Source organism: Lactuca serriola, chromosome 3, assembly GCF_051521515.1.
Source record: "Lactuca serriola cultivar US96UC23 chromosome 3, Lser_US96UC23_V15, whole genome shotgun sequence".
NCBI classification, from domain to species: Eukaryota; Viridiplantae; Streptophyta; class Magnoliopsida; order Asterales; family Asteraceae; genus Lactuca; species Lactuca serriola.
The window spans coordinates 31,611,339-31,632,235 of record NC_136410.1 but is presented as its reverse complement, the minus strand read 5'-3'; the positions used below and the strand labels follow the sequence as shown (position 1 = coordinate 31,632,235).

The 20,897-nt window shown below is 33.6% G+C and overlaps 2 protein-coding genes and 1 long non-coding RNA gene across 3 annotated transcripts; 2 read left to right on the top strand and 1 right to left on the bottom strand.

Moving 5' to 3' along the window:
• The first annotated feature begins 169 nt into the window (after positions 1–169).
• On the top strand, positions 170–4,567 carry LOC145091785 (pectin acetylesterase 8-like). Its single transcript, XM_079029580.1, has 12 exons — positions 170–349; positions 433–515; positions 599–731; positions 832–911; positions 1,960–2,046; positions 2,127–2,251; positions 2,366–2,426; positions 2,514–2,567; positions 2,650–2,727; positions 2,841–2,946; positions 4,027–4,172; positions 4,251–4,567. The coding sequence occupies exons 1-12, from the start codon at positions 211–213 to the stop codon at positions 4,344–4,346; spliced, it is 1,188 nt and encodes a 395-aa protein (XP_078885706.1). The 5' UTR covers positions 170–210; the 3' UTR covers positions 4,347–4,567.
• Positions 4,568–8,046: 3,479 nt separating this feature from the next.
• Positions 8,047–10,529, top strand: LOC145091786 (pectin acetylesterase 8-like). The gene is made up of 12 exons (XM_079029581.1): positions 8,047–8,210; positions 8,299–8,381; positions 8,510–8,642; positions 8,724–8,803; positions 8,940–9,026; positions 9,098–9,222; positions 9,333–9,393; positions 9,500–9,553; positions 9,640–9,717; positions 9,826–9,931; positions 10,057–10,202; positions 10,286–10,529. The coding sequence occupies exons 1-12, from the start codon at positions 8,087–8,089 to the stop codon at positions 10,379–10,381; spliced, it is 1,173 nt and encodes a 390-aa protein (XP_078885707.1). The 5' UTR covers positions 8,047–8,086; the 3' UTR covers positions 10,382–10,529.
• LOC145091787 (uncharacterized) lies at positions 9,669–12,141 on the bottom strand. Its single transcript, XR_013702273.1, has 2 exons — positions 10,550–12,141; positions 9,669–9,907 (listed from the first exon to the last, which is right to left on the bottom strand). It is a non-coding gene; the product is annotated as an uncharacterized LOC145091787 (long non-coding RNA).
• Between the last annotated feature and the right edge of the window lie 8,756 nt (positions 12,142–20,897).

The window sequence follows — 20,897 nt, the reverse complement described above, 5'->3', positions numbered from 1 at the left end:
ATCAAAAGGATGACATGTTACTAAGAAATCAGACATGTGATTTAAATAAAATAATGTCGAAAAAAGAAACTTTATGAACAAATAAAGCAATTTCCTTTTATATCATATTATCTTATTAATATATTTCAAAAGTAAACCCACTTGTACATTATATATATACACACATATCTAGACTTGACTTATTCATTAACAATTTTTCGAGTTTATACTATGGTGAAAGTAACATCAAACCAATGGCTACTACAAATACTTGTATGTCTATTTATCTTTCTAAAAACAGAAAGTACAAGTGAAGAGGGTATACTTAGTGGTATAAACATCATCGAAGGAGCTGTGGCCAAAGGAGCAGGTGACTTTCGATTCTTTAACCATCTTTCTTTCTATTTTAGGAATATTTGATTGTTTTACTGTGGTAACAATGGTGGTCGGAAGTTTGTTTGGATGGAAGCCCACCTGCATACCAGTTTGATGCAGGTTTTGATGAAGGCCTTCAAAATTGGCTGATTCATATACAGGTCACTATATATGTATATGTGTATGTATGTATGGATGTATGTATGTATGTATTTTGGTAAATGTGTTTAATTATATATGATAGGGTGGGGGATGGTGCAATTCAATAGAAGATTGTCGTACACGAATGTATAATCGATTCGGGTCTTCAAAGATGATGAAGAGTTCTGATTACAACTTCACAGGGATTTTGAGCAATAAGCAAGAATTAAATCCGAGTACGTATATTTATTGCTTATTATGATATCATGATATTAGTTACAATAAGACTCAAAGAACTAATTTGGAAATTATTTTGCAATCAATTAATTTGGATAGATTTCTACAATTGGAATAGAGTCGCTGTGAGGTACTGTGATGGGTCATCATTTACTGGAGATGTGGAAGAAGTTGATCCTGTAAGTCCTGTGTTATGTGTACCATACATTTATATCATCATTGCATTGCCTTATCTTGTACCTTTTTTATGTTTTTACTTTTTATTTAAAAACTATAAAACTTCTAAACGACATATATACACTTCATTCCAAAAGCCAAAAATCCATATATTCTCATTCTGATATATTCATCATTGTAATTTTTGGAAACTAGCAATTAAGCCACTTGAATTAAAAACCGACTATTGATAATATTTACGTTTTATTCAAAAGTTAATGCTTTGGTTAGGTAGGATGTCCTCCTCATCATTTTCTATATTAGAATGATACTTATTTTAATGGTATCTACAACTTGTTAACACAATTTTACACTGAAAAATAAATTTATAATATAATTATTCTATAATTTATAAAGATTGTCAAAAAAAAGCATTCTATTTATTAGGTCTTTTACAAATTGAATTTAATATGTGATCGATTAATATCAATTTAATAGATTGTCAACATAATATTACAACTAATGGTCGTTACATTTTACAGCCAATATTGTAACTTACAGTTGTTACCCATAATGACTACATACTTATAATTGTTGCCCATAAAACAATATATTTACGGATCTATGTAGCAATAAAGACAAGCAACATAAAAATCATAAAATCTATTCACTCATTATAACAAAATATTTACATTTATTTTTATAACGACGACACGTTTCTTTATGCGTAATAACATGGTACTATCATTTCTTTCGCATAGTAGCAATGTACATTCATTTTTGCACATACTAGAAACATATGTTCATTTCCTAACACATAATAGCAATGCCCTTACATTTACATAATAACAAGCATTCCCATGTTTTCCAGGAATTTAAGTGCTCTTAGTTCAGTCCATTTCATTGATAGATTCTTAAAATCAATAGAAAAATCAACATATATATATATATATATATATATATATATATATATATATATATATATATATATATATATATATATGGTCTTTGTCATCCGAAAATAATAAGAATCGTTGAACATTCTTATTCTCATTGTCATTCATTTTGAAGGCTACAAATCTTCACTTTAGGGGTGCAAGGATCTTCAATGTCATTATTGAGGAGTTGCTTAGCAAAGGAATGAAGTTTGCATCAAATGTAAAATCCCCCATGACCCCTTCTCTTTGTATATTATTGGTTGTCCCTAGTTTACAAAAGTTATACACCGATGCCAACAGGCTCTTTTGTCAGGGTCTTCAGCAGGTGGATTGGCTTCCATTCTTCACTGTGACAAGTTTCGAGAAATCTTTCCAGAAAGTACTCGAGTAAAATGCTTTTCAGATGCTGGTTATTTTGCTCATGTGTAAGTTTAGCTTCTTAATTCAGTTATATGCTACATTTCTTCTATAGGGATCAATCGTTACATGTCAAAATTAACAAAAGGTTCACATATGTTTCTTTTGTTGAATTTTAACAGAAAAGACCTCTCTGGAGGATATAAGTTTGAGGAGTACTTTGATCAAGTGGTTACATTACATGTATGTTATCTTCCACTAGTATTGAGATAAACTGTCTGAAAAATCATATAAATCAGAAGATGAATATTTTTTGTGTGCTTATAATAGGGATCATCAAAGAATTTGTATCCCGAATGTACTTCGAAACTGAAGCCAAGTCTAGTAAGCACATGTATCTTGAATGTTTCTAAAATTCTTAGAATGCACTTTACTGATGAACATGAAAAAAAAAATGATATTGCAGTGCTTCTACCCACAATTTTCCATGCCATATGTCAAAACACCTATTTTTATATTACAAACTATATATGATACATTCCAGGTAAGCTTTGACACATTATTTCACAAATTTTTATAATTTCATCTAATAACATAGAAATCAAGTTCATATTACTTCTTACGATTGTCCTTTGCCTTAATTTTGCAAATACTAAGGTACAAAACATCTTGGCGACACCACAAGCCGATCCTATGGGACTCTTTACCAAATGCAAGGAAGATATAAATTTGTGTTCATCTCCGCAAATCCAAAGGCTACGAGGTCAATGTCTTTGCTTTTTTATTCAAAGATTCTTGGCTTAAGGCGTTTGTTTCCTTTTTAACTAATGGACTTAAACACAATATGGTAAACTATATATACATTTTTTTTAAATGTAAAAAAAAAAAAAAGAATGATTTAATAGAGAAAATCAGGAAATGGGTTTTCAGGAAGATCATTTATCTAGACAACATTTCATCTAAACAACTTAATGAGAAAAAAATATCTTAGGAAATCTCCAACCTAACACCAAATCCAAATTTTGCACCTTTTTTTTAGCAAAGTTGCTCCAATCCAACACCATTTGTTTTTACAAATTGACCATTAATTTTGAATAATGTAGTTTTAATTGGTTTATTATTTGTAATTGTATATTACTACCTCCGTCTCAAATTGGTAGTCCACTTTTGACTTTTGAAGTTTTTTGTCTTCAACTTTGACCTTAAATATTTTTGATTTTGATAAATAATACTTGATATGCAAAATATATAAATGTGTTATATTTTTAATGTTTTTTCATTGTTATAAGTTTTATTAAGTAATATATAACACAAATAAAAATATTTAAGGTCAAAGTTAAAGAAAAAAGACTTCAAAAGTTAAAAGTAGACTATCAATTTGGGATGGAGGGAGTAATATTTTTATGTGATTTTTGTTACATTTGATGTTACTTTATAAATTAAATTCATATTAGTTTAGTAAAATGGTTGTTTTGATTATATATATATATATATATATATATATATATATATATATATATATATATATATATATATATATGTTGACTGGTCATTTAATATTTTATAATTTTAATAAAAAGATTTGGTCAAACTTTTAAAAATAACAATTATCAGGCTTATTTTTAAAAATCTATGGTGATCAGAAACAAATGGAATATACCAATAATATTATTTTCGTTGTAAAAATACTATAACCATCGGAGAAGAATTACTATTTCAAGAATTATTATTATATTTTTATAAATTTGATGTAGAATTATGTTAAGGGTTAAAGATAGTCTTAGTAGGCTTATAGGAAGTAGAAGAGACACTTGTAACATTTGATTATTGTTGTATTGGTTAGATTTTAGATTGGATTTTTTAAAAGCATTTTTGGTGGTTCGAGATGGTTCTTCAAGAGGATGGTTTGTTAATAGTTGCTTTACTCACGGCCAAGCTGAATCCCAAACAAAATGGTTAGGATATCGTTCATGGAAATTGAGGCATAAGGTAAGGATCTCCTTATGCATATATGTTCTCTTGTAGTCTATATTTCTATTAGTCACATATATAACACATCTTTTGTAGGCTATTGCACAGTCGGTTGGTGATTGGTTTTACGATAGAAGCATAGTCCGAATAAGCGATCGCCAAAATCTCTTGCCACACTATTGCATCAACTAACCCATTTCTTATGTATGGTTCTCTTGATATGAGCCAAATAATAAAACGATAATAATTATAAAAAAATTCATAGATGTAATACATGTCTAAAAGTATTCAAATAATGGATGTGAAATATGTGTTGAATAAAAAAATTGTTTACATGATTAAAGAACAAACTTTGTGAAATCAATTATATAATCAATCGAGATGGACAAGATCAGTTGGCTTGCAGTTGATAATGGATTGTATTTGGTATCCATGGCGATACATATATTCCAGTTTGTCATTTATCCAAAATTTCACTATGAGTAGAAATGGTAGAGAGTGGTTGGATTCAAATCGTGACACTAGTAAAAAAGATCCATGATGTAATCAATTGTTTTTTAAAGCTTTCTATAAATATACGTGGAGCCCAAAATTGTCTCTTCAAAAAAGTTTTTATAGAGAAAAGGAACTCTAACATATATAGTCACTTATATTATCGTGTCGCACCGATGTGGAATACGCTAACAGTTTCAACCTCATGATGTGTTTCTCGAATGATAAGTTCTCGATTGTAACTTTGATCTTGATTCGGCTTGTTCGCTATTTAACGTCTTTTATTTTTATTTTTTTCCGATACCTTGTTATACAAGACAATTTCTGCAATTTTGATATTACACAGTGCTAATGTTTAAGGGTGCAAAAGAGTTGAGCTAAGCTCGAGCCTGACAGGCTCGGCTCGGGTTCGTTTAAATTATACGGGGTTCGAGCTTGAGCTTGACTCAATTCAAGCTTTATTATACTGAGTTTGGCTTGTTTTTTGTCTAACGTGCCTAAATAAACTTAAGTTCGGTTCGAGCTTGTTTACTAATACCCTAAATCCCTAATTCCTCAAATATGTTTTTATTTTATTATATAAATACAATAATAAATTATATTATATATAGGCTCACAAGTCTAATCAAGCTTAGTGACATAGGCTCGAGCTCGGCTCAGAGCCTCAGAGTCTTTCAATTGGAGGTCGGCTTACGTTGGTGAAGTCTGCGTTGGGTTCTTTGAGGAGCTACATGATGTACATTTTCCTTACCCTCCCCCCCCCCCCCCCCCCTCTCGGTCTTGAAGGAGTTAGAGAGATTGATGGCGAGATTTTTTTGGGTTGAAGATGGGTACGAACATCGGGTGCATAGGATTAGGTGGGACAGAGTTCTTTCTTCAAAGGATGAAGAAGGATTAGGAATCGGAAGTCTTTTCTCTTTTAATAGGGCTATGATATATCGTTGGTGGTGGAGGTTTTATCAAAGCTCTGATCTTTTGTGGGTTCTAGTGATAAAAGCTATTTATGGGTCGAATGGTGCTTGTAGGAACTTGAACTCTCCTACTAGTGGGACAGGACCTTGGGTTGGGGTTATTCGTATGTTCTCCTAGTTGAGACAAAAATATATCGACCTTCATTCTTTTTGCCCTATTAGTGTTAGTGATGGGACAATTATGTCTTTTTGGCATGATGTATGGAGGGGTGATATGCCTTTGTCTTCCATCTTTCCTAGAGTTTATCTTCTAGACTTGCACAAACATGTTTCTATTAGTGAAAGGTTATCTATGGGTTTGGGGTTTAATACTTTCAAACGTAATCCTAGAGGAGGTGTGGAGCAGGAACAATGGGACAATTTTACTTTACATTTGCAGGATTTTCGTCTCTAGTCAGTCCCAGATAGACTGGGCTGGGTTCTTGATATTTCAGATACTTATTCATTTTCTTCAGCAAGGAGATATTTGGATGGTATTATGCTTTTCACTGGTGGTCGTGTTATTCATTGGAATAATTGGATTCCTATTAAAATTAATATTCTTATTTGGAGGATTAGACTTTTTAGTATCCCTACTAGAGAGCATTTATCTCATAGGGGTATTTTGGTATATTCCATTCTTTGTCCTATTTGCTCTTCTAGGGTGGAGACTATTAATCATATTTTTGTAGAGTGCCCTGATTTGATTATCTTATGGTCTCGTATTACTGTTTGGTGGGGTGTCAATCTTCCTTCTCAGATTACTGTGGATTCTCTTATCAACTGGCCAGTGTCTTGTCCTTGATGAATTGGTCAATGGAAAGTTTTTAATGCAATGATTTTAATTTCGTTTTGGTGCATCTGGAATTTCAGAAATACAACGATTTTTGGAGCAGCTATTCCCAGGAAAACTTTGATTTTTGATGATGTTGTTTTTAAGACTTTTTATTGGATTTCAATTAGGTGTACAAAAGTCAAGCTTAGTTGGTCTTCTTGGCTTCATAATCCTATTTCAGCTACTATTTTGATGTAATTCTTTTTCTAGCTCCTTGCTAGTTTCTAATAAAATTCCACCGTTTCAAAAAAAAAAAAAGATACATAGCATGAATGTATCATATACATGGTTGCAGAAATTGAGACTAATCGTGGATTAATCGTTTGATATTCTTCAACCGACTAGGATTAGTATGTTTGACGGAAATTATGGAGTAATTGGTTTTAGCGGGATTAATCAGTTAAGAAAAGCAACAAAAGTAAAAAAAAAAAAAAATTAAAAAAAAAAATTACTCCAAAAATTTCAAAATTTCAAATATTATACCAAAATGTTCAAATTTTTGTATTTTTAAATTACAAATTCTCTTATTTTTTAATTTTGAAGTACTTATTTTTCTTAAATATATTAATCTTTGATTAATTTTAATATTCTATTAATAATCTATGGTCCCCAATTAATCCTTTAACACCAATCGACCGTCAAACTACCGTCGAACGATTTTTAAAACCTTGATAACATATCCTTGTTATCAAGTATAATATTACTTGAGAAATATATTGTGGATTATCTTTTATAAATTTGGTTTGGTAGTGGTCAAAACACTAAATATTTGGGATGCAAAACCCACATGCCAAGCCTTGAACCACGCGTGTCGAGTGCATCATTTAGTGGACGGTAGTGGTATGCATCGGTATCCATATAAATAAAATAATTAATATTAGAATAATAAAACATAAATATCACATGATTTTCATAAATAAAAGGAAATAATCTAATTTTTGAGTATTTGTCAAATTGATCTCCATTTTCGAGATGGACCATTTTGGATCTTAGTGTTGAAAAAGCCACGGATTTTTCTCTCTACCAAACATTTTCAAAAAAACTTCTATTGTCTCTAGCATAATCGTTTTTATTTTTTTTAACTAAATGTCTTTTTTATGCATTTATTACAATCTACTCCATCTTTTTCAGGTTTCTTTAATTTTTTGTTAGGTCTAGGATATGTTCTTAAAATTTCAGAATACGAAATATTATTTATTATTACCAGTTTTTCAATTTAACGAGACTTTTTGTATTTTTATCGTTATTTATCTATCTCGCTTTTGCCATGATTCTTTAATTTTTTGTGAAAACTTAAATTTCAGTATAAAATGAACATACTTTTTTCTTCGAATATTGAACATGTTCTTCTTCCTGTTTGAAATCCAAAATATATTTATGATTTTACAATAACTATATCTTAATATTTTTTACTAATTTAACAAAAGTAAATAAATAAGCAGAAGCAATTTTCTTAGTTCATCATATCATATCTTTTAAAGTTTGTTTCATATTGTGAATGTAAATTTACTATAAAAGTGACATATATATATATATATATATATATATATATATATATATATATATATATATATATATATATATATATATATATATACTCACACACACGCACACATCTGACCTTGAGGTTTGCAATTTTTTGAGTATATACTACGATGAAAGTAAGATCAAACAAATGGCTCCCACACTCACTAGTATGTATATTCATCCTTCTAAAAATTGAAAACACAAGTGGAGAGGGTATAACCCTCATTGAGGGAGCTGTGGCCAAAGGAGCAGGTGAACTTTGATTGTTTAACCTGTCTTTTTTCTTCTTTCTATTAATAGAAAGTTTTTGTTTTTGATTGTGGTAAATGGTGGTCTACAGTTTGCTTAGATGGAAGCCCACCAGCATATCAGTTTGATGCAGGTTTTGGTGAAGGTCTTCAAAATTGGCTGGTTCATATACAGGTCAGTATATATATATATATATATATATATATATATATATATATATATATATATATATATATATATATATATATATATATATATATATATATATATATATATATGTTGGTGAGCTTATTTTTTGTTAGGGTGGAGGATGGTGCTATTCAGTAAAAGATTGTTATAGTAGGACATATAATCTATATGGATCATCGAAGAACATGAAGAGTTCTGACTACAACTTCACGGGTATTATGAGCAATAAGCAAGAATTAAATCCGAGTACGTGTTTTTATTACTTTAAGTGATTATGAAAGACCTTGGAAACAAACAAAAAATATATATATAAATTATTTTCCATAGATTTCTACAATTGGAACAGGGTCGTCATGAGATATTGTGATGGATCGTCATTTACAGGAGATGTGGAAACCGTTGATCCTGTAAGTCATATTACTACCATATATATATATATATATATATATATATATTATATTTGGGTTAAATTCGAGTTAATTTGTGTTTATCTTAGCATCTTACTATTTCTTATGAATTATGTCATTGTCATTTGTTTTGAAGGCTACAAATCTTCATTTCAGGGGTGCAAGGGTCTTTAATGCCATTGTTGAGGAGTTGCTTAGCAAAGGGATGAAGTTTGCATCAAATGTAAAATCTATCCCCTCTATTTGTATTCTCATTTGTTTCTATTTTAAGAATCTCAAACACAATTTCAACAGGTTCTTTTGTCGGGATCTTCCGCTGGTGGATTGGCTTCCATACTACACTGTGACAAGTTCCGAGATCTCTTTCACAAAAGAACTCGAGTAAAATGCTTTTCTGATGCTGGTTATTTTGCTCATGTGTAAGTTTATCTTCCCACATCAATTAAGACATTATTATTTCTCATACATATGTACATTTCTTTCCAATCGATATGGTTATTCATATGTACTTTTCGTTGAATGTTAACAGAAAAGACCTATCTGGAGAATATAAGTTTGAGGGATACTACGATATGATAGTTACATTACATGTATGTTATTGTTATCTCCTTTTACTATTCCTTTTCGATAGCTCATGATGTAAATTATTCCAAAAATCACATAATTTGGAAGATAAACGTTTATTGGTGTTTATAGGGATCATCTAAAAATTTGAATCCCGAATGTACTTCAAAAATGAAGCCAAGTCTAGTAAGCACTTGTGTCTTGCTAACATTTTATACTCACCTCACCATAGATTCATAGAACCTACTTTACTAACGAAAATTATATTGTAGTGTTTCTACCCACAATTTGTCATCCCATATGTCAAAACACCTGTTTTTATATTACAAACTACATACGATACATTCCAGGTAAGCTTTTAAAACAATATATCAGAATTTTTTTTCTCCTAAGTACAAATCAAGTTGAATGGATTACATCTTACACTTGTTTTTTGACTTGATTTTGTAAATATTAAGGTACAAAACATCTTGGCTACGCCACAAGCCGATCCTAATGGACTCTTTACCAAATGCAAGGAAGATATAAACGTGTGTTCATCTGCACAGATCCAAAGGCTACAAGGTCAATAAACTCGCTGAATGTTGACCTCTGAATGGCTCCATAAAGATGTTATCAAACAGCCACTTAGTTAGTTTATAGAAAGTAGACGACACTTGTAATATCTTTTTCTTGTTGCTTTTGATTAGATTTCAGATGGGAGTTTTTAGAAGCATTTTTGGTGGTTGGAAATGGTTCATCAAGAGGATGGTTTGTTAACAATTGTTTTACTCATGGCCAATGTGAATACCAATCAAAATGGTCAGGAAATCCTGCTTGGGAATTGAACCATAAGGTAAACATCTCGATCTCCTTCAAACATGTTCACTCATCGTCTCTATTTCTATAGCATTGTAAGTTGAAACACAATTTTTACAGGCTATTGCACAGGCAGTTGGTGATTGGTTTTACGACAGAGGCACTATCCAAATGATCGATACCCAAAATGTGTTGCCACACTATTGCATCAAGTAACCATATAAAACTATTATCTACAGTAATGTAACATAAATAATAATATGATAATGATAAAGAAATCATTAGATGTGGCATACTACTGGTATATGCCCTCTTGTACTCAGATAATGGAATTCGAAATAGTTAAGAATTAAGAAGAAAACAATGGCAGGGTGTGAATGTTACCTTGATGAAAATGGTGGATCTCACCCTTCGATTGATTGAATTAGTCTTCCTCGCAAGATAGATAAGGAAAATATCGTACGCTTCAGGTGATAATGGGGTGAATTCGGCAATTACAGGCGATACATGTAATTCCAATTCTCCATTCATCCAGAATTTCGGATCCTAGACCGTCGGCAGAAATGGTGTGCAGTGTTCAAATTCAGATATCCTTTCGATTGGTTTGAACCATCTGAAAATTAATATCCCTAAAATCTCCATCAGTGTATACTAAAAAGTTTCTAAGTTTCAACCATTGCTGAAATAAAACCCTACCTTTAAGCATAAGGCTTAATTTCATAAAATATCTTATAGAACAAATTACACGAATGGTCCTTAAGGTTTTTCTTTTTTCCCTAAAATAGTCCCTACGAAATTCTTTTCCCTCAGATGGTACCTACGGAGCAAACCTTGCACACAAAAGGCCCCTATGACTAACTTTGTTAACATAATTTGTTATGTGTGTGTGTGAAAAGACGAAATTACCCTTTGTTTTTATTTATTTTTAATATTTTATTCATTTCAAATTAAAATCTCTCTCTCTCTCTCTCTCTCTCATTAAAGCACCGCCCAATTCATATTCTTCGGCATGTCTCTCCCCCACCTTACATCGTCCTCGCTGACATGCCACCTCCATCTTCTCCTCTCTCTTGAAATCTCATGAACGGGAAGATCGTTAGATTCAGAAAGACAAGGTTTTGATTTGCAACAAAAAAAGCTTTAAACCTGGATCAGATGGATCCTTTTAAACCCTGTTAAACCCCAACCCTAACAAAATCGCCAATGGAGACACCGCCTTCCACCACCACCAATCCCTTCCCAGACTCTAGACCAAAATAAAGCAAGAAGTCGAAGTGTCACCTCCTCTAATGGGTTCAGATATGATGAGATTGATTTCTTGTTCTTTCTATCAAAGAAGCTGTCGACGAACATGGAGCTGCCACTGCCGCTTCTAATCTCTCATTCGGTTGTTAAAAAAACCCCACGAACCTCCCTTCCTTCGCTATTGTTACTGCTCGTTCCCTTCCAAGGGGTTAAGCAGCCTTGAACATTTTGCTCCCCGATCAGAAGAAGAAGGAGACTTGTTCCCTTGGTTCTCAACTGGCGATGTGCTTGTTGATCTAATTCGTATCCATTTGACCTTCATCAGCAGCCAGTGTTTTCGATTTCACAGATATGCCTTCATCAACAATCGATCATGACATTCATCTGCCTCTTTTAATTTTTAGGGTTTCAGAAGCACTGTTTATCCGGTGGAATATCAGGTGGAAGGGGAATGACATAGAGAAGGGCATACGGTGGGTGGGGATATGGGTGGTTATTTGAAGATGAAGTTTCTAGGTTTGATTTAGTTGGTGTGAAAATGACGAAGATTGTTTTTGACCTGAAAAAATGATGGAGACGGTGTGAAGATTGTGAATTAGGTGGTGTGAAAATGATGATGGCTAATGTTTTTGACTTTTTGTTGAGAGAGAGAGAGAGGGGGGGGGGGGGGGGATCTGTGTGCATAAAACAAAGGATCTTTTTGTCATTTAATAAAACTTAACAGAATCTGTTAACAAAGTTAGTCACAGGGGCCTTTTGTGTGCAAGGTTTGCTCCGTAGGTACCATCTGAGGGGAAAAAGTTTCGTAGGGACTACTTTAGGGAAAAAAAGTTTCGTAGGGACTACTTTAGGGAAAAAAGCAAAACCTTAAGGACCATTCATGTAATTTGTTCTATCTTATATAATATTTTCTGGATTAAAGTTTAAATTTATTTTTTTGAAAAAATATCAGTTCAATATTTTAGGTTAGTTTATGACTTAACTCTAACTTTTATTTTTTAAAAGTCTCTATTATTTTATATTTTACCCAAATTAATAAAATAACCTTTATTTTTTTCCAATACAAAATAACAGATCAACGTATAAAAATAAATAATCGAGACTTTTTTTTGTTCAAAAAATAAATATTATGATTAAACCATATACTGACCCAAAATATTGAGACTTTATCAAACATTTTCTTTACTTTTTGCCTAAAAAGTTGTATTTTTTATCCGACCCTTTTAGTCATTTTTTTCACAAAAAGTTATAAAATGTAAGGGGTTTTTCGAGAAAAACCAAAAATGTTGAAGGTTTGTTTGGAGTCAAAAAATATGTTTGGAGTCAAAAAATATGTTTGGAGTAGAAAAATAAATAAAAAGAATGTGTAAGGTCCCAAAAAATACTAGTAAAAATTTCATTTTCAAAACACCCAAAATGATACAACCATTTGTTCCAAAACCAACCAAAGTATAAATATTCTCAACATCAGAGTAAATCAAATAAACAGTGCGGAATAAAAATCCAGGGATGTTGTGCAATCATGTCGGGCACTTCCCTTTGGAACCAGAAGTACCTGAAACATTTAAACCACAAAACAATAAGCACAAAGCTTAGTGAGTTCTCGGAAATACCACATACCATACATAACATCGGACCTTGCCCACATAACGGGCCCCACCCAACATAACGGGCTGAATCCAACATATATGCAACAATAAGAAGATAATATAACATTCTACATAGTATAGTGAGAAAACTCACCTCACATTCGAATATGATCAACCACATCTCGAACTAATCAAGGAACTGGTGGTACAACCCACCTATCGAAATATTCAAGATTAATCCTTAGTCTACCTCTCACACTAACCATTTATCCAAAAGTCAACCATGTCAAAAAGTCAACGGTCAAAGTCACCCGAGACAATCATCATGTCGTGACCACTCATTGGCCACATCGTGAGAGCATTACGACAAAACAATCGCGACCAGGCCAACCACCACGTCATGGTAACTAGGCATAAACAACTTAATGGATTAAGCTCGTATCCCTTTACACCAAGAGCTCCAAAGCTCAAATTTAAATCTCCTTAAGGTCTTATTGGACAAAGTTTCCAACTTTATCCATTAATACACTCCAATAAGTCGAGATCTCTAATCCTAGGTTCTTAATGGTTGCACCAATTACATGGACACCACCGTAGGTCATGCAAGACCATTTTCCAACCAACACCATGGTCTAGAACTATATAATGCACTCAAATGCTCTGGAGTTTAACCAAACTCCAAAGACAAGAAGATTGGGACTAAAAGCTCATAAAATGGCCTAGCATAAGATCTAAAGCTACAGTGATCAAGGTTGATACTTTATATCTCCACAAGGTCAGAAATGAGATAAAGATGCTAGATCCAATCCAAAACCAAGCTTCCAAACCACTAGATTGACTCCTTCTTCTTAAGATTCACAAAATGGTTTTACACTCTTAGAACACACATAAAGAGGCTTGTGTTTAGGTGGGGATCGCTTTTAGAGGATGGAGGCTGCCAAATGAGACGACCTTAGGAGTTAATGCTTTTAAATGGGGCACTAATCTCGAAACCTAGGGTTTTAAACCCTAGTCGTTGTCACGTTCATGTCCAAGACCTTGCCACGTCGTGATGGTTACGGATGCGCATTTTCCTAAACCGGGCTGCCATATCGTGGTCAATCCATCATCACGTCGTGGCTTAGACAAAATCCCAAACTAAATTAATGAAACTAAAATCATAAGAACCATACTAGGAAACGGTTGTTACAACTCCCCCCCCCCCCCCCCCCACTTGAATTAGATTTCTTCCTCGAAATCTATTGCTGCAAATAATTCAGGATAATGCTCCCCCATATCATATTTGGGTTCCCAAGTCCATTCGGAACCCTTTATGGTGATGCCATTGCACCTTCACCAAACTTACTACCTTGTTGCGCAAGGTCTTCGTCCTTCTGTCTAGAATCACATCCGGTCTCTCTATATAATTTAGGCAATCATCAACCTGAATGTCATCCAAATGAACCATTTCGGAATCATTAGTCAGACACTTCCGCAGTTGAGAGACATGAAATGTGTCGTGAATCTGGCAAAGCTCGATGGGTAAATCCAATCGATACGTAACCTTGCCCACCCAAGCGATAAATCTGAATGAACCAATAAATATGGGGCCTAACTTTCCCCGCTTTCAAAACCGGATGACATCTTTCCAAGGTGACACCTTTAGGAGCACAAGATCTCTCATCTGAAACTCAAGGTCAGATTGGCGTTGGTCAGTGTAAATTTTTATGCCTGCTCTGCACGATACGCAACCTATCACGCACCTGCTGAATCAACTAAATGGTCTTGAGTACTGTCACACCTCCGAACCAGACGGTGGAAACGTCTGGGGGCTTGGTGTGACTTTCATCTTTATAGTACCATCACATAGTATATAATTGAAACATAACTTTAGGGTTTCAAAGTACTCCATGGATTATGGAAATGGGCCCCCTTGATGAAGTGTAGGTTAAAAGCCCAAGACTTGTCTTTTCCCTATAAATAGTCATGTATTATTCATAATTAGGGTAAAGAGTGAGACAGAATGTAGCCGCCACATTGTGAGGTTTCTTGTAGAGTTAGATTCTTATTCTTAAAGTGTAATTTGTTCCTCATAATTCAATAAATCGAGTGATCATTCAACATAATCTTCATATTTGTGTTTGTTCTTATTTTCCGCATCTTATTCATCAAATCTCAATTAGGGTTTTATTCCCAACAAGTGGTATCAGAGTGGGTCTTTGAAGATCTATTGATTGTTTAAGTATCGATTCTTGGTTTGATGATTTTCTGCACAAGTTATTGAAGATTTTGGATGTTTTGGCGTCTTGGAATCAAGCTTTTTGTTCAAGCAACTGTTCATGGATACTTATGTATTCTGTTCATCTGGTATTTTTTTTAATCCCATTCGTTCTTAAGTTCATATTTTTGATTGGATTGGATCATTTGTTTGTTGTGGATGGATTTGTTTCTTTTGTTTTAATCCATTAATTCAATTCCATATTGTTCCTGAGCCTAACTAGTGTCGTTTACTGTTCATTCTTGAGCTCACATTTTTCGTCCATTGTTCATCATTTTTGATATATATTGTTGTCGATGTCGCAAAATTTGGTCCTCAAATCAAAATTCATTATTAAAACGATGTGTTCATCTATTTGACGATTAAGTGTTCTTGTATTCTAATCAATTCAAAATCATGTGTTTTCCATTGGTTTGATTACAATCTTTTCATTGAATTAATCTTCTCGATAATAGTGTCTGTATTATAGAGTGTTTCTTGTGTTCGATTCATTCTGTAATCAATATTCGATCAATCTTAATTTTTTTTGTATGATCTTGTGATTGAATGACCAATCTGTTTCAATCAATTTGTTTGAGAACAATATTTATGAATCTTTGATTGGGTGTGCTTTGAAGAACAATCAAGAACAGATAACAATGATGAAGATGGGATGAACTGTGTTGGATCTCGTTTTGGTAGTCTATGCAAAAAGTCAAAATAAAATTTGGTGCTTCACATTCTTCTGGTTCGTGATAAAATGGGTCTTGCAATCATGGCTTAAGTTGTAATCAGAAGTATGATGTGAACGAGAGCTGGAAAGCAATTGGGATGAAAAATAGACAAAATTGAAAAGTCAAATTCGCTGTGAAAGTCCTAACCTGCGAATGAATGAAATCCGAATCGTAAGTCAATCAGGGTGAACAAGTGCGAAAGTCTTACATGCGAACGTATGAAATGGGGTGATTTGAGCGGATGTTCCTGCAAGTCAACTAGAAAAAGTCAAAATTGATGTATTGTGAACGCCAACTTACGAACGATCGGAATTGGGCTCGCACTCTTCTTTCACGAACGTTCGTAGACATAGATTCGCATTGGGGTATAATCGATTGATTCGTAGCGAGAGGTCAAGGATTCGGGGTGCCTTGATTCGCAACGAACCTGTACCGGGTTTTGTAGCGAGACTGAAATCGTTCGTTATGGTGTATCGTCTTGCAATTGATCTGTGAATGTGCTCGGATTCGGACTCAAGTATGTGTGCTCGGAACGAAGGGTGATACGGGGTTGGTAATTTCCTGGATTCGAAGTCTTTTTTAAACAGGGATATCATTGTGTTCGTCAATCGCTTGTATCAATGGGGAAGATGACTCATGTTACACTACTGGTCCCTGCAACTTCAACGATTTGACATTTTTGGTCCCTGTTGTTTTCACAGCTTGGCAGTTTTGGTCCATTTCCAGTAACTGTTACAATTAAAGGGGGAAATTGATGCAAAATTACCTTTTCAGTCCGAGAATTTCAGCAAAGTGACAGTTTCAGCCCATTTTTCGAAAAGTTTGCAAATTTGAGGGCTGGTGAACAGTTTTGGATTTTTTAACGCACATGTTTTTTTTTGTTAACATAGAAGTAAGGATTCCATCAAGCCTTGTCGGTTTGGAAAGTCGTTTTTCGTGATAACGTCAAATTTTTTCGACTATTTTGGATTTTATACTTCATCATTTATATCATTCTGTCACGGGGGAGAATAGTAATTTTTTATCCATTCAAGATCATTCTCATGACCATTTGAAGGCTTTATAATCACGTTTTTTTATTATAAATCGGGGGAGAATTTGGTATGGCCATTCAAAATTGGATTTGTGACTTTTCAAATTTGAAGATTTTTGATAAAGCTTGTGGTAGAATTATGAAGGTAGCTTTTTCAGTAGCATTTATTCATCGAGCTCCTCTAAAGCTTTTGCAGAGAAGTATCTTTCACAGTAGCAGTTCTTCATCGATCTCTTATAAGGACTTGTTATATCTCCGACTTCTAGTACTTTCTCGATCAAGTGGCGTACGAATCTTAAAAATTGGGTTGTTACATGATAATTTTTGGTGGCTTATATCATTAGCTTATTTGAAGATCATTGTGAATTAGAGGGGGAGCTCTTCAAAGACAAGAAGTGATTTGGTTTCTTTGTTCTGAAATGGGTTTTTATGGCGGGTTTGGCTTTATTGAAGATCTTTGGGATTACATCAGAAAATGAAGTTTAAAAACATTACTTCAGTGCTTGGTTCATATATCCTAGAACCCGTTTTTGAAGACTATTGAAGAATCAAGATTTGTGGATTACTTCAGATATTCCTCGTTGCGAGATCATTTCTTATTTGCTAGACGCTTGTTTTGGATGTTGAAGCCTTGTCATCCATTCCATACTTTGAGGGGGAGATTCTAGGGTTTCAAAGTACCCCATGGATTATGGAAATGGGCCCCCTTGATGAAGTGTAGGTTAAAATCCCAAGACTTGTCTTTTCCCTATAAATAGTCATGTATTATTCATAACTAGGGTAAAGAGTGAGGCAAAATGTTGCCGCCACGTTGTGAGGTTTCTTGTAGAGTTAGATTCTTATTCTTAAAGTGTAATTTGTTCCTCATAATTCAATAAATCAAGTGATCATTAAACATAATCTTCATATTTTTGTTTGCTCTTATTTTCCGCATCTTGTTCATCAAATCTCAATTAGGGTTTTATTCTCAAAAATAACATCATCATCATCACACATGTAATATAACAACATACATTGTTTACATCGAGTATTGTGTTTTGAGTATTACATGCCAATATAGTTAAAGTATGATGAAACAAAATATACAAAATATCCATTAATTCGTTCCGCCCAACCTGCTCAACGGTTTCCTGAGAATACAAGTTAATTTAAAAAGGTTAACATAAAAATGTTGGTGAGTTCATAAGCATGTTTGAGAAAATGATTTGTATAAATTTGTAACCACCAGAAAATCCTATATTTTCTGAAAACAATTTAGTATGTTTGTTTGTTAATTTTTACTAGAATGCAAAAAGAGAATGAAGATAATGTAAATAGAATGCCCCCAGACAACCCGATGTTGTCTGTGATAGAGAATGTTGGTATATCAACTCCTGGGGTTGAGTAATGGCGCGAGTATGTTACCGAGTAATCCAATGAGAAAAAAGAATGGTCTCCCGTAAATTTTATAACGTTAATTCCTCTAAGTGAGACGTTATAACCATAATAGATAATGACAATTTCGCCTGTCTTGGTGTTTATAGACGTCGATGGAATAAAGTAAGGTTTTCATCACCCTAGACTGGTTTAGTCTAACTGTAGCGAACAACTTAGGTGTGGGTGTCATCCCCGTATAGATCTATACACAAACCCCGCTCTCCCTCCAAGAGACTCTGGTTATAACTACAGGCTACTATCGTACACTCAATAGGTGTCAACCAACACGTCTCACTAGATCCTTAATCGAATTTACGCGAAGAGAAACATATAAGGTACATTCCAGACCCAATGAACATGTAAGTGGACAACTAAGGCCCACTAAGCATGTAAATCATTCTAGGCTCAAAAGGAATGAGATTATATATTTCGGGCCTAATATATATGTAAAATGATAACTGAGGCCCATTTCAAATGTATATTATTTACAGGCCCAATAAGCATGCAAGGAGTATCCAAGGTCCGTCGAGCATGTAAAAGGGTCAACAAGGCCCAATAAACATGTAAAGAGTATACATGACCTATCAAGCATATAAATGGGTCACTAAGGCCCGATAAACATGAGAATGACGTAATTAGCCCGTTTGTTATTATATTGCTTGTTTTAGCTCAATTATTTACCAAAATTACATAAAAGGCCCACTTCTTGTAAAAATGACATTCTTGGCCCATTAAGCCGAAAATTTACAATTAAGGCACGTTTTTGATTAAAAAATAACATTTTGGGTCCCTTTTATGAACAAAACTTGCATTTAAGGCTAGTTTTTGTAAAAATAACATTTTTAACTCCTGTTTGTCAAAATAAAATTTTTGGCTTGATTTTTATGAAAATGTGCATTCTTGGCCCATTTGTAAATAATTTTATCTTTTTGGCCCAAGTTCTAACAGATTTACATTTCCATCCCTTTTTATCGAAAACTTACATTTTTGGCACAACTTTGTGTTAAGATGACACTTAAGCCCACAAAAGTCCAAAATTTTGCAATTTGGCCCAAAAGCCGTGAAAAGCCCAATTATGAAATTTTTTACATTTTTAGTCCTTGTGGAGTCTCATATGTCGTAAATAGCCATGTTTAGCAAAAATAACCCTTTTGACCCCTACTAACCGTGAGTTACACAAATATACCCATTTTCGGTCATTTTGTCACTTTCGGCCCTCTTATGCAATTTTCTTGGTTTTAAGTAGCTTGTATGTATTTTAAGACCATTTCTTGGTAAGATAAGTTAAAATGAGTGTTATGTTCTACAAATAGCATCATCTTTTAGTAGATCTTTAAGTTCATGGAGTTTAAAACACATAATCACATATATAACATGAAAAACATACAAAAATCATGCATACATACATAGATCCACACAAAACAACTTGTATTCTCCCCAAAACAAAATAAAAACCAAAAATAAGGGGTATGAACTCACTTTGGGTTGCTGTTTTCGGTCTTGGATGAAGGTTGAGAAGGATCTCGCCCTAAAAGTCTTCTTGAGAGGAGATCTTCGAATTCTAAGAAGTTTTAAGAGCATGACCATGAATACATGTGCTTATGAGGATGGATCTACCATAAAATGAAATAAATCACTTTGAGTTTACATGATCTTACCTTAGTATGAAGCTTGAAGAGATTTTCTTTGAGACACACCTAAGTACACACGAATTCTAAGAAGAATAGAGGAGGTTTCTTTGAGTGTTCTTATAGAGAAATGTTTGAGTGGATTTGAGAGTAAAATGAGGGTAGTGGTGGGTTGTTTGGGCCGACAGTAAGAAGAAGAGGGAGGGAAGAGAGAGATGACAAGATTATTGCATGGAAACATGAGATTTTCTAGAGACATGGTGTGTAATTTGATTAATTATCCTTTGAACAACAATTAGGTGGCAACACTTAATTATCATCTTGTTATTTTTTTTTATTTTTTTATAAACGTTGGGCTGAGAATGAGGGAGAAGAAAAGATAAGGGGAAAATTTTGGGACATACTAGCTTATGTTTGAGATTATGAGGCCCAAGTTGAGAATTTTCGGCCCATTGGGCCCTTCTTGAGGGTTCACGGACCAAAGGTGGTAAAGGGATGGGGTTTACGGCCTAATTACCATGAGAAGATGGGTTCACGACCCATCATGGTTCATTAGAATGGTTCACGACCCATCATAAATAAGTGAGTTATTTTAGGCCTAACATGGCCCAATGGCTATGGTTTGACAAATGTAGGCCCAACTAGAGCCCAAATGGGTTTCATTGGTCCAAAATCATCAAATAGAAGGTTTACTAGCCCATTAGGCCCAATAAGAGGATCCTAGTCCATAATAAATTTGAACCTGGATTTTTAGGGTTTCAGACCAATAGTTAAGTATACGAGATGCATTGTATTAGGTATTGAACTTCACTCAGGAGTATTTATTTAAATGGATGATTCTGATTGAGCAT

Bases quoted from the DNA above. Each gene is read 5' to 3' on its own strand.
- LOC145091785 (XM_079029580.1), top strand. From the start codon at position 211: ATGGTGAAAGTAACATCAAACCAATGGCTACTACAAATACTTGTATGT. The intron at 732-831 runs GTACGTATATTT...TAATTTGGATAG, and splicing joins TAAGCAAGAATTAAATCCGA to ATTTCTACAATTGGAATAGA. The intron at 2,568-2,649 runs GTAAGCACATGT...ATGATATTGCAG, and splicing joins CGAAACTGAAGCCAAGTCTA to TGCTTCTACCCACAATTTTC.
- LOC145091786 (XM_079029581.1), top strand. From the start codon at position 8,087: ATGAAAGTAAGATCAAACAAATGGCTCCCACACTCACTAGTATGTATA. The intron at 9,554-9,639 runs GTAAGCACTTGT...ATTATATTGTAG, and splicing joins CAAAAATGAAGCCAAGTCTA to TGTTTCTACCCACAATTTGT. The intron at 9,718-9,825 runs GTAAGCTTTTAA...GTAAATATTAAG, and splicing joins CTACATACGATACATTCCAG to GTACAAAACATCTTGGCTAC.